This window comes from Anser anser, assembly GCF_964211835.1.
Source record: "Anser anser genome assembly, chromosome: 1".
NCBI lineage: Eukaryota > Metazoa > Chordata > Aves > Anseriformes > Anatidae > Anser > Anser anser.
In genome coordinates, this window is record NC_139720.1 from 83983561 (window position 1) to 83996133 (window position 12573).

Sequence of the window (12573 nt, forward strand, 5' to 3'; positions counted from 1 at the left end):
TTCAACTTTCCTATAAGAAATTGAGAGAAACTTCAATGATTTAGAGTCATAAAATCATGGAAAAACACGATTTGGAAGGGACCAATGAGGATCCATTCACTCAGAACCTCTCCAGGGTGACTGTTGCAGAACTAAACAGAGTCAAAAGCCATTTGGACATAGAATCATAGACTATCCCAAGTTGGAAACAACTCACAAAGATCATTGAGCCCAGCCACAAGACTGTCCAAAAATCAAACCGTAAGTCTGAGAGCACTATCCAAATGATTCTTAAATTCCAGCAGACTTGGTGGTGCGACCAGTTCCCTGGGAAGCCTTTTCACATGTCCAACTGCCTCTCAGTGATGAACATTTTCTTAATATGTAATATGAACCTACCTTGATATATCATTTCGATACATTTGATGAACATGGGGAGGTCCTCTTCACCTTTGAAAAGCAGAGCAGAGGAGGGGAGAGGGGGGGATTGCTGTGATGCGGCTGTGGTTCCTGTGACAGCACAGAGGATGAGTCACAGCGGGGGAGCTGTCATCAGGGCCAGCAGCAGGCAGCGCCACCACACTGTGGCCTTGGCTGTCGGTGAGTGCAGTTCGCACCTCCTGCAGGCCATGGCTCGGCTGATCTTCCTCGCCCTGGCTGTGCTGGGCATTGCCCAGAAGCCGTGGTTCGTGGATGATCATGTGGATGCGGATGCAAGCGAGCGAATGCGGCAGCATGCAGAGCAGCTGATTGAAGGCATGGCTCAGCTGCTGCATGAGATGGAGGAGAGGAGCCAGGAGCAGAGCGGGGTGGCCCTGGGAGCCCTGCTCTTCACTGCCTTGCAGCAGTGGCAGCTCTGGACCTTTGTTGACCTCCTTGTCCTGCTCTTCGGGCTCTGCCGGTGGCTCAGGAAAAGGAGTCGTGGGCCGGGCAGCAGAAGCAAGCAGGGCAGCTACCCAAGGAAGAAGGAGAAGGAGAAGAAGAAGGATGGTGTAGAAGACGACAGAGACACCGATGCCACCTGGGATCTGGGCAGGGTTTGGGCCGATCGCACCCAGTGGCCGGCACCGTACATGGCCGACAAGTGCAAGGTGGTGGAGGAGCAGGTGGAGGAGCTTCTTGGTGCCTGCCAAAGACTCTCTGGGAAATCCCTCTTCAAGCCACGGCTGCAGCCGGCCATCGGTGTGGGCTGCCTCTACGAAGGCTGGAGTGCCCGGCAGGACAGCGTCCTCTACCGCCTGCTCGTGCCCCTGAGGCCTCCCCCCGGGCACGCCTTCCACCTGGAGCTGGGCGCCGCGGGGGAGACGCCAGCGAGGAACCCCGGCCTGCGCGTGGAGCTGGAGTGCGCCTGCGCGAGGGAGCGGCTGGTGGGGGACATGCTGTGCTTCCTCCACCACCCCGAGGACGAACTGAAGAGAAGACAGGAGCCCAGCCTGCTGCGCACCCTCTGCACCGGCTCCTACCTGGATGTGGAGGAAACCACCCGCTGGTTCCAGGCCTTGGTGAAAGCAGCCTGGGAGCTTCTGCCACAGTCACGCCATTGGCGCCTGACGGTGCTGCCCTCCCACCGCTCCTGCAAGCTCAGGCTGGCCAACGCCTCTGAGAGCACCTTCTCCATTGAGATCATGCTTGGGGTGCGGCTAGATGACTCTGACGCCTTCCTGAGCCTGGAGTAGCCGCGGCCAGCTTCACCAGCAGCACGGCGCCGCCAAAGAGCTGCGCTGTGGCAGAGATGCAGTCTGTCGGGCACACGGCCAGGCATGCCCGACCCCACAGCTTCCACCTCAAACATCTGCAGACCTGCGCCCATATGCTGGTGAGCAAAGGCTTTTCCCCCCATGCCCTGAAGACGGCTGTGATTCACCACCTGACAGCCACAGCCCTGGCAAGCCTGGCGAAGGAAAGATTGCCCCCTGCGCCTGGATGACCTCCTGCGGAGCCTCTGCTGTTGCCTGGAGAAGAAATGCCTCAACAGCTTCCTCAAGAGGGAAGGCAACGAGAGGGTACCTGAGGAGATGGATGGTGTTGTCCCCACCCTCCCAAACAGCTGGACTGCTCAACTTCTTCCAGGCAGTGAGCACCCAAACTCTTGCAGAGAGTCCATTCCATCAAGGAGCTTCATCCTATATATTGATGCCAATAAATAGCTCGTGTGAACAAATGCTCTGACCGTGTCTGCGCAGCACTTTGTGAGGGAATGTGGGCACTGGGTGCTGAGTGCACCGCTGCCACAGAATTAGGAAATGTTTTCCAAAAACACAGGAGCCACTGACTGGCTGAGGTTGGAAGGGACCTCTGGAGGTCACTTGGTCCAACCCCCCCTGTTTAAGCAAGGCCACCTAGAGCAGGCTGCTTAGGACTATGCCCAAGGCCGTGGTATTTGCAGGCGTGTCAGTCTCACTTCAGTGCCAGGTGAAACCACGAAGATGACTAGTTTGAGAGTTATTGAAAAACACTTGAGAGACAACGCAGTCACTGGTCGTAGCCAACATGGGCTCCTGAGGGGAAACTCCTGTTTAACTCAATTTCATTTTACGACAAGGTTACCCATCTAGGTGACAAAGGGAAGCCTGTTGATGTAATCTTTTCTGGATTTCAGCATAGCTTTTGATGCTGCTTCTCACAGTATCCATCCAGACAAAATGTCCAGCATACAGCTAGACGAGTACATAGTACGATGGGTGAACAGCTGGCTGAAGGGCCAGGCTCAAAGGGTTATGGTAGGTAGGGTTACATCAGACTGGTGGCCAGTCACCAGTGGGGTTCTCCAGAGCTCCATTTTAGGGCCAGTTCTCTTCAATGTTTTCATAAATGATCTGGGCACAGGACTTGAATTCACACTAAGTAAGTTTGTAGATGATTCTAAATTAGGAGGAGCTGCTGACTGCCTCGAGGATAGAGAGGCCTTGCAGAGAGACCTTGACAGACTATCATCGGCAATCATCAGCTGTGTGAAGTTCAACAAAAGCAAGTGCCAGATTCTGCACCTGGGAAGGAAGAGGCGATCTGGAATATATGTACAGACTGGGGGATGAGGCCGGAGAACAGCCCCGTGGAGAGGGATCCGGGGGTTCTGGTTGACGGCACGTTGAATAAAAGTCAGCAGCGTGCCCTGGCAGCCAGAAGAGCCAAGCGCACCCTGGGCTGCATGAAGCCCAGCACAGCCAGTCCGGGGAAGTGACTGTCCCTCTGCCTTCTGCGCTGCTGCGGCCTCACCTCGAGTGCTGCGTGCAGTTTTGGGCGCCACAATGTAAGGAGGATACAGACCTACTGGAGAGAGTGTCCAAAGGAGGGCCGTGAAAACGGTGGAGGGTCTAGAGGAGAAAGCGTATGAGAAGCAGCTGAAATCCCTTGGTTTGTTCATCCCAGAGCAGAGCAGGCTGAGGGGAGGCCTCTTGGCGGCCTGCAGCTCCCTCACGAGGGGAGCGGAGGGGCAGGTGCTGAGCTCTGCTCTGTGGGAACAGCGACAGGACCCGAGGGAACGGCATGGAGCTGCATCAGGGTAGGCTCAGGATGGATATCAGGAAAAGGCTCTTCACCATCAGGGTGGTTGGGCACTGGAACAGGCTCCCCAGGGCAGTGCTCATGGCGCTGAGCCTGACAAGAGTTCAAGAAGTGTTTGGACGACACTCTCAGACTTATGGTTTGATTTGTGGATGGTTCTGTGCAGTCCCAGAAGTTGGACTTGATGATCCTCATTGGTCCCTTCCAAATCAGTTTATTCTATCATTTTATGATTTCTGTAACTTCAAAGTACAACCATTAAATCTTTTTTTCCATATTTTTTTTTGAAACTTGCACAATTAGCAATTTACAACTTAGAAAAAAATGCTGTGCTTGGTTATTTTTGTTTTCGTTGATATCACTTCTATGTAAAAATAATTGCATGGAAATTTTGAATAGATTTTACGTGTACATTGTAATGAGCAAAAATGATTCACTGGTAAAATCCAACTTCTGCTTTGTTTTGGAGTTTCCAGTATTCCCACCAAGACAACAAAAATTTAGTGTGGACACACTCAAAATCAAAAGGTAACCAAATATTTATATTTGGCCATTCTCAACCTGCCTTGCAAACCAAGTTGTCTTTAACTGAATGAAGTAAAAAAAAAAAGACAAAATCTTTCAACATGTTGAAACAGGGAACCACAGTAACAAATCAGAACTAGAATAACATTTTAGAAAGTTATCACTCTGACCAGTATTAACTACGAAATGTTTCTGAAACATCCTATCTTTAGTTATACACAACCCTATTTTTATTATTTCCTTATTGATTTACTCTTGGCTTTAGATGTCATAATTATGTCAATTAAGATATTACCTAACATCAGTCACGGGTATTCTTTTTCTTTTATTCATTTTACCAAATTTACTTTCCTAGGATGGATCAAGTTAAAAAGATGCTAAATAAATAAATGTATCAATTTATGCTCACAATTTTTCTCTCCAATCCGGAACTACATTTGAAATAGGAAAAATGAATGGTGTGAGTCTGAGAAATGAGAAAAATTTGCAGAAGAGAAGAGAAAAAATTGACACCTTGTTGGGCCACTATGTGCCATGGAGGATTTAGTATAAGGTTCTTCTAAAGCAAGCTCTGTGTAACAAATATTTTTCCTCATTCTACAACAGCGTATTGAAATGTCTAGTGTGTGTCATGGTCTTATTCCATCCTGAAGAAGTGATTGTGTCAGAAATAACATGGATGTAAGGTATTTAAATACAAGTGTCACAGGCAGTCAGTATGTTCAGTGGACTGCACACTGAGCAGGATCTCAGATCTCAGGTCTACTCTTGGCTATGACACCAGCCTGCTCTGTGACTTTGGGCAGGTTATGCTCATCTCTTTTTTTTTTGCCCCCTTTTTTTTTTCACTTGTGTAATTGGTCTTGTCTGGTTACATTTGTGAAGGTTCTTTGGCCTAAACTGTCTCTTACAACATTTTTACATTACTGAAATGAGAACACAAGTAAATATCAACACCACCGTGTAACACTGAAACACATATGACAACTCAGAGGATGTACAACTCTTAATTACATAGCTGCTGAATTAAAAAAATCCAAGCTCACTAAAATTATTTTTACCAGTTGTATGCCAGCATCCTCAAAGAATTTGTATGATGCATACCTATGGTGACACCGTGAAACACATTATTACTTCAGTAGTTCTTAATGATCTTTTACACTTGATTTATTACTTAAGCATGTAATGTGCCACTTACAGAAGTAATATATTTGCCACTAGATTTGGTTCAACTCCTTTTTACCGTAATAGAAACTGAAGGAACATGGCACCTTCTAATTGTTCAGCACTTCACTACCCTGAACCCTTGAATAACCTTGGCAAGTCTCTATGATTCTGTGTGTTCCACTGAGAGGAAACTAAGATTATGAAATGGAAGAGTTTTTGAAGTCTATTTATTACTTATGATGTTACTTGAAGCAGGCATGTAAATTATAAGTATGTAACAGTAATAATTTCAGAACCACAAAAATATAGTCTATGAAAACTGTAAGAAAAACAAATATAATTTTATATATATGTATGCACATTCTTACAAACATACACACACAAATATAAACATAAAATCCAGATAGTAACCAGACTATTAACTTACATTTTCTTCTCTTAACAGTAGGGTAGCTCAACTCACAAATCATATTTCTGTTCGAAATGAAAGGTGCACTGCTGCCAGCATTTTGTAAGAAATAATGACACACTTTACTACCTGTAAGTGCTGACTGAGTGCTTCTGCTTTTCCTTCCCAAGGTGACTGTAACACAGATTGATGAAAGATTCGGCAGGACTACAAAGGTTAAAGATGCAGACCCAGAGCTAGAAGGCAGCCCTGACACTGATGGAATACAGTACAATGAGAGTACCCACATTATTGTCCTATCCTCTGATAACCAGTGTAATATGAAAACTGACTACAGGAGAAGGGAACAAATTAAATCCATTAATCAAGCATATCTGTGCTAAACAGTTGTTCTGAAGAGATGAACAAATGAAAAATTTACTGTTTGTTTCCATGCTTCCTAGCACCGGAGAAGAAAATTAATTATAACACTGTGGCTAAACTATTAGTTAAGTTTTTTTCTTGAGGAAACTATTTATTGCTTTGTCAAAGAACAAATGAACCTCATTAGTAAGATTAGTTTCAGCTGATCATTTTGCATTAGGACAGACTAATAATATACCCCTTAAAGATACATTGAAAGAAATAACTCTGAAGAAACAGAATACATTTTTTTACCTCTTACTGTATTAGACTGTTAAATCAGAAATGTAAGATTTGTTATCCAGCTAAAAATCAACTCTACTTTCTTCAGTTTGTTCTGATCGAGTCAAGTATATGGCTGTTGACTATAGTTAGCTGTTTGTCAGTGATTCACAAATGGAACTCTCTAGTCAAGGGGTCTCAAAATTCACTCATAAAATTCCGCACTTGAAGTGAATTATCTGAAACCTAGCTAATTCTTAAACAAAATGAAAACAATGAAGCCAAACAACAACAAAACAAAAACCCTTAACAGGGAATATTTGAATATTATCTTTCTTTCTTTCCTTTTTTTTTTTTTTTTTTAATAAAATGAAACAACAGTCTAATACAAACTCAATGAACCTCTTCTAAAAGCTTGCATTGATGGAAGCAAGATATACAGAAGTTCTCCAATCTACAGGGCAAACAGTACAGGATGTTTTTTTCTACATTGCTGTGTCATCCTTCCAGAAACCATTATTAAAGTAGTCACTCCCTTTTGGAATGAACGGAAACTAGCATTCTATGAACTGTAAGCCATCATAGCAAACTATTACTTGCAGTTGGTCAGAGAAATTACATACCTTTGCAGTACATTTATGCTGACATTTTTAATCTCTTTTTCAAAAAGGAAGTACTTCACGGTGAAGCCTCTGGTTTACAATGGGCTCTGCTACAGTGCTGGATTTCTCATGATACAAACACTTCCCATGGGGAACTGAACTGAAATCATGCAGATGAAACAGCCAAATGTCAAAGAGTAATTAGCTCGTCAATGTGCAATTGACCTGATTCCCACTGGAAGTCTACAGGCAAAGTAGTAGTTGTCAAACACTTTGGTTAATGAAGTCTGTTTCCATTGGCTTTATGTCTCATGAGTGCCACACATGGTGGGTAAACCTACAGGAAGAGCTTACAAAGCTTAAGACCTTTGAGAAGTGCTTTCTCCTGCATAGCCTCCTCATGCCTCATACTGCACAGCAATCTGCTGTTATTCTTCATATTTACAGTATTGATAATGTCTGTTTTTCTGTCCAGTATCTTATTTTCATAAGCCTTGAATTCAACTGTATTTTGTCTGTGACCTCTGTCAAACATAGCTGGAATTGAACAACAAGTTATAATGTTACTGAGGGGAATGAGGAGAAAAGAGTTGTAACAGCACATGGAAACTCATAAACCCCAATTACATAGGTCTAATTTTCTTCTAAATCCAACTAAGAGTTGCTATATCCCAGATTACCAGATTAGAGCCTTTTGTTTTTAATATAGCTTGTTTAACCGTAAGAAAAATCTTAAACAGGATTGAAAATCTGTCCTACTGTCTCTGCTTTCTATTGCTCAACTGTTTTAGCTGGTTTTCTCTTTCTAGAGTACATAATGAAATGCAACAGTAATCCAACAAAGGCAGCTGCTAAGACATCTTGGTATGATGGGGACAAGTGATTTCTGAGGGTAATCTTCAAAATTACCTCGAAGAATTAACTGTAGACCTCACACCCTTATCATATGTACAGGCATTCCTGTAGTTTAAACAAGGCAACCTGTCTTTACACTGTTTCAACTCCATTTTGGCAATAAATCCATCCAGCCTTAAGCTATTTTAGCAGGAAGGAATGTATTCAATACAAGTCTCACATGGTGTTTCAGTGTTTGCCTTTCATAATCCAGCTACATGATGGGTGTCCAGAGGTTATCTTTAACCATATTTCTCTTTTCTATGACAGGATAAAATCTTTGACATTATGTCCTTAGTAGCAGATGACTGCATTAGCCCCTATTCCCCAGAGTAACATTTGACAGACTGAAGTGCAAATGGTGCTATCTGGAAGGAAATGTGGTGTGGGCATAAAAGACCGTGATTCAAAACCTCCCTTCTTACTCTTCCACTGCTGGAGCACTTAGCCCTAGTAAGAACTGAAGTCATCCTTTGTGGAAACTGCACTTTAAAGATTAGCCAGAAGAGCCTTCTCCTTTACTGTAGTAAATCTTCTGTGAATAATGGGGAACTGCCTACCATAAAAAGACAATCTTTTCTTCCCCTGTACAGCCTTTGATGACTCTGGCCTATAGCTGCACTCATAATTTTGACTGATAAAAAAGTAGTTTATACTTTTTGCGTGAAGGATGTGTACTATATTGTATAGACTGTGCATACAGTAAACGGAGATGGCACATTACAAAACTATCTGAAATCTCTATTACTGTGATAGAAGTTTCTAAGTCAAGGTAGACGAATAAAGAATGATAATAATGTCAACACTAAGTATTTTTGAAACACAATGGAAATTATACTTTGGACTATTGGTGCTTAGCTACAAATGATAAAAAACATGTTTAGATTTCCTTCTAAATGATATAGGGGACTGTCTAAGCAAATGAAGTAGAAAATGGATAGCAGATGCTATTATATCTACGGTATTTCATAGCATCAAATTATGAATTAACAGAAGATATATATTATTAAAATGTAAATAATTTATGTTCTTTACTCAGATTTCCTACTGAAAGTAAAAGATTAATGAACAACTGAGAATATGCAAACAGGATATTGGAATTTTGAAGACTCACAATAGATTACCAAAACAACTTAGGGTTGTTTTAAGGTCAGCTTGAAAAAGACAAATTCCAAATTAAACCCCTACTAACAGTGCCACTGTATGTGATGTGAAAGGTTTGAATTAGTGGTGTAAAACAGGCAAATCCTAAAACTGTGTCCCATTTTAGAAAGTAGTTGCTTCATTGTTTAATGGAATCAAGTACTTTCTTCTGTTATTTTTGACGAAACGCTTCAAAAGGTCTCTTCTTTTCCTCTGAGTCAGAATAAGGCAGAAAAAAAAAATTTACAATTTTTTATGAATAGATTTTTTTTTTTTACTGGGCTGGAATTGCAGAGGAATTACACCATGTTAGATGAGACTTTGACTCCCTGGAACATACCTATTTTTGTCCCCTGCCTTACCACGTTAATCTTGTTTCAGAAAATTATGTTGACTTGTCTTTTAACAGCTTTGTTCACTGAAAACTCAAGGGTGCATTTTTTTCCCCCCCAAGATATATAATTGATTCTGGGAGAATGACCTCTCTTGAGGCTTTCTTTATTGTTTCTGTGATAATTTTGTGTTTCTTAAAGTGATACTCTGGACTTTAGTCATTTTGGCTGCCTGCTAGTGTAACATGGAGTCTTCAAAAATCTTTTTAAGACTAAATTTTTGAGACAATCATCTGATAAATATGCTTGCATCATCACTATTTTATCAAAAAGCTCAAGTGTTACCAGGAAGCATAATCAACCTGACTTCAGACATTCATGATTTGGAAGCAGAAAAAAAAAAAAAAAAGCGCACAAAAAATAGCAAAACCTTATCAGCTTTGTAATAAGCAGTTAGAAGACAAACAGTTAACGTATTTCAGTTAGGTCTCTGGAGACTCCATATCCCCAGAAAGGGTCTTACTGCAAGCACCTGAGCAGTACCTCTGGAGTGCCCTCCTAGCACCACCATATGCATCTGTACAGACACAGAAGACAGACTGCTCCTCTTTATGTTCTCAGAGCTATGAAGAAACTCAGCAAGGCCCAGGCTTTGATCATATGAACCAAATTAAATGGTAAATACATGGTGACTCCTTGCAAAGCCTTATTCCTGACAAGAACTAGTTTAAGCTCCTATACCAGTCAACAACATTGACCATTAACTGCTCTTTGTTACAATAAAATTAACTTCTCTGTCTTCAAGACTTGTTATATTGCCTTCAGATATATCTAATCCCTAACGGTGCTGAGCTACATATTTCTTACCTTATTAAACTCTTGCCTCAATGAGCGATGAAAGCTGAATTATTTGAAGAACCAGCCACAATCTTCTCTATTAAGTAGTTTACTTTCCTGAAATACTTAAATCCAACTTTGACCAATGAAGGCATTTCTCCACTTCCTGTCCTAGACCTATGATAGAGAAACATAAGAAAACATGAAAAACAAAAAGAATTTCTCATGTCTCACAAATTATTCTATTCTAGTTTGTTCAGCAATTTGAGACAGTTTCAGTCCAGGTTGTTTGTTACTTCAACAATATAAGAAGCCATTTCTCATACATTAAAAGATTATTCCTACGGAAACAGTGAAGTTACTGTATGCTCATCTACAATATTACAAAAACTTTGCAGCCAGTGTTATCAAATGTATGATTTTCAAAAAAAAAAATCCAAAGTTCAAAATTTTCTACATATTAAGCCAAAATCAAAAAACAGAAGTACGAGAAAGATTTTTGTTAACTAGATTTGTTACATATAAATTAGATAACAGATAAAGAGACCAAAACAAAACCAGATTTCTTTCCCTTAGAACTTCACGTCAGAAAGTATAACTCCATATCTGATGAGAAAGGAATAGAATTCAGAAAGAAAGGTCAAATAAAATCTCTCTTCACTGCTAACTATCAGTATTTTTTCCACTTCAAAGAGTTCCTTCTACAAACAGAAGTTTTGTTCTCTGGTTAAACTAAATTATCAGGGACCAAACATTGATTGCAGTTGCTCCCATCTGGAATGACTCAATTGATTTTAATGAGATAGACAGAATAACAATAGCAAAGACTATAGTGTTACAATTTAAGTCAACATAGCTCATGGGGATTTATACTGAAGAAACTTGTATCAGGATGTGGACCCCATTCACCTAGTCAAAACAAATAAACAAACCTCCCTCTCCTTGGTAAAAGGAAGTCTTTTAAAAAGAAAGGGAAGTTGTTCTTGTGAAATTTCTATCCCCTTAAAGAACTTCCCAAAATAAATCTGATTCTACCCAGTCATAGGGCCCAGTCTTGTCATTTCTATCTATCATCTGTTGTGCTCCAGTTCACATGGTTCAGTAACTTTCACGTAACAACAGTATTAAAAATTCAGTGTAGTTTTATTCATTGAAAGTAAGCAAAGGACAGATGAGTTTGGGGTTAAATTCTGAATCACCAGATAGATTTCAGATATACCTGTTTGTCCCACCCATTTTAAGACCTATTCAAATTTCCAAATTGCATTGGTTTCTACTGCAACTAAGTGAATTTGCAAAAAAGTAAGAGTTATTAAAAAAAAAAAAAAAAAAGAGAGAAGAAAAGAAAGAGCCCATGTCCCTGGGATGAGTGGAAGCTAGCAGGAGCTCAGCATTTTGCAAACTTGGGCCAGTGCCTAACTACAGGTTTCTGAAAATCTTAATCACAGGATTTATTTCTCTGCTGCAACAGAGAATAGAATAAAATGAGATTATGAAACCCATAAACTGTTCCATTTTCACTTGGTTGGATTTCTAGACAGGTAAAATAAAGATAAATGTTCTCCAAATCAAGCTTCTCACTTTGACACTCTTATTACAAATAATATAAATTGTATATGAAGCCCTCCCTCAGATCTGAGGGAAAGGGCTTTCACGTAAGGCTTTGCAAATTTATGATCAGCATTGTTGCTGTGTGTGTGTGTTTGGAATGGTAGTATTTCAAATATTTTTTACTGGAGATAAAGATCCTCTATTTCTCTATGCGAATACTAATTCTTCTTCAAAGTTTTACCACCCAAAACTCTCTATCAAGTGTTGTGTTACTTCATATATAACCCACGACTAATGCAAAATATATTACTAGGTACGCCTAAGTTTGACAGCTTTTCCACATTTCTTTTTATTATCTGATATTGTTCAAACACTAGATCTTTGTTGTCTGCTAGACTACCACAGTATAGTTCAGTTTAGCTACTGCCATGACAGTGGTATCAGTTATGGGAAAAATCATGAATTTTATCTGCTTTCTGCTGTATTGTATACCTTACTCTGTCTAGTAAGTCAAAATCTCGTACTTTAAAGCCCTTCCAGAACCTCCTGGATTAATCACAATCACTGTCATTTACTGACTTTGTTATAATGACATCAATGCATGAAAGATAAACAGCAAAATCTATATAGTAGTTTCAGACAAAAAGCAAAAATCTCTCAAGCAACTGAAAGGACAGTTTACATAGGCAGAACTCAGGTCCTTCACTAGTGCTTGACAACAACGCACGTTGTTCCTCCTATAATCTTTGACAATTTCAGAGTTTCAATAGTCAAAAATTAGGGATTCCATTCACGTTTTCTTTAGTTTTGATTTTTTTTTTTAACCTCCAAACAGACTGGCTTTCAAATAGCATAGTTGTGTCTAGCACCATGAATGTTCACTATTGACTAAGAGAGAGAAAATGGAACTGTACTTCACAGTTACACAATTCCTGGCAGTAGGTATGTTGTACAGGAGACCTCCACCAGCAAGTGCAGAACAGGACTGTGCCTTTCCCTTTCCAAA

The 12573-nt window shown here is 40.9% G+C and overlaps 1 protein-coding gene across 1 annotated transcript; it reads left to right on the plus strand.

Annotated features, from left to right (window-relative positions):
- Positions 1-418: 418 nt before the first annotated feature.
- LOC310903693 (uncharacterized protein) lies at positions 419-4562 on the plus strand. Its single transcript, XM_083847404.1, has one exon. The coding sequence runs from the start codon at positions 507-509 to the stop codon at positions 1653-1655; it is 1149 nt and encodes a 382-aa protein (XP_083703530.1). The 5' UTR covers positions 419-506; the 3' UTR covers positions 1656-4562.
- The last annotated feature ends 8011 nt before the right edge of the window (positions 4563-12573 follow it).

Coding starts and splice junctions, on each gene's coding strand:
- LOC310903693 (XM_083847404.1), top strand. CDS start 507: ATGAGTCACAGCGGGGGAGCTGTCATCAGGGCCAGCAGCAGGCAGCGC.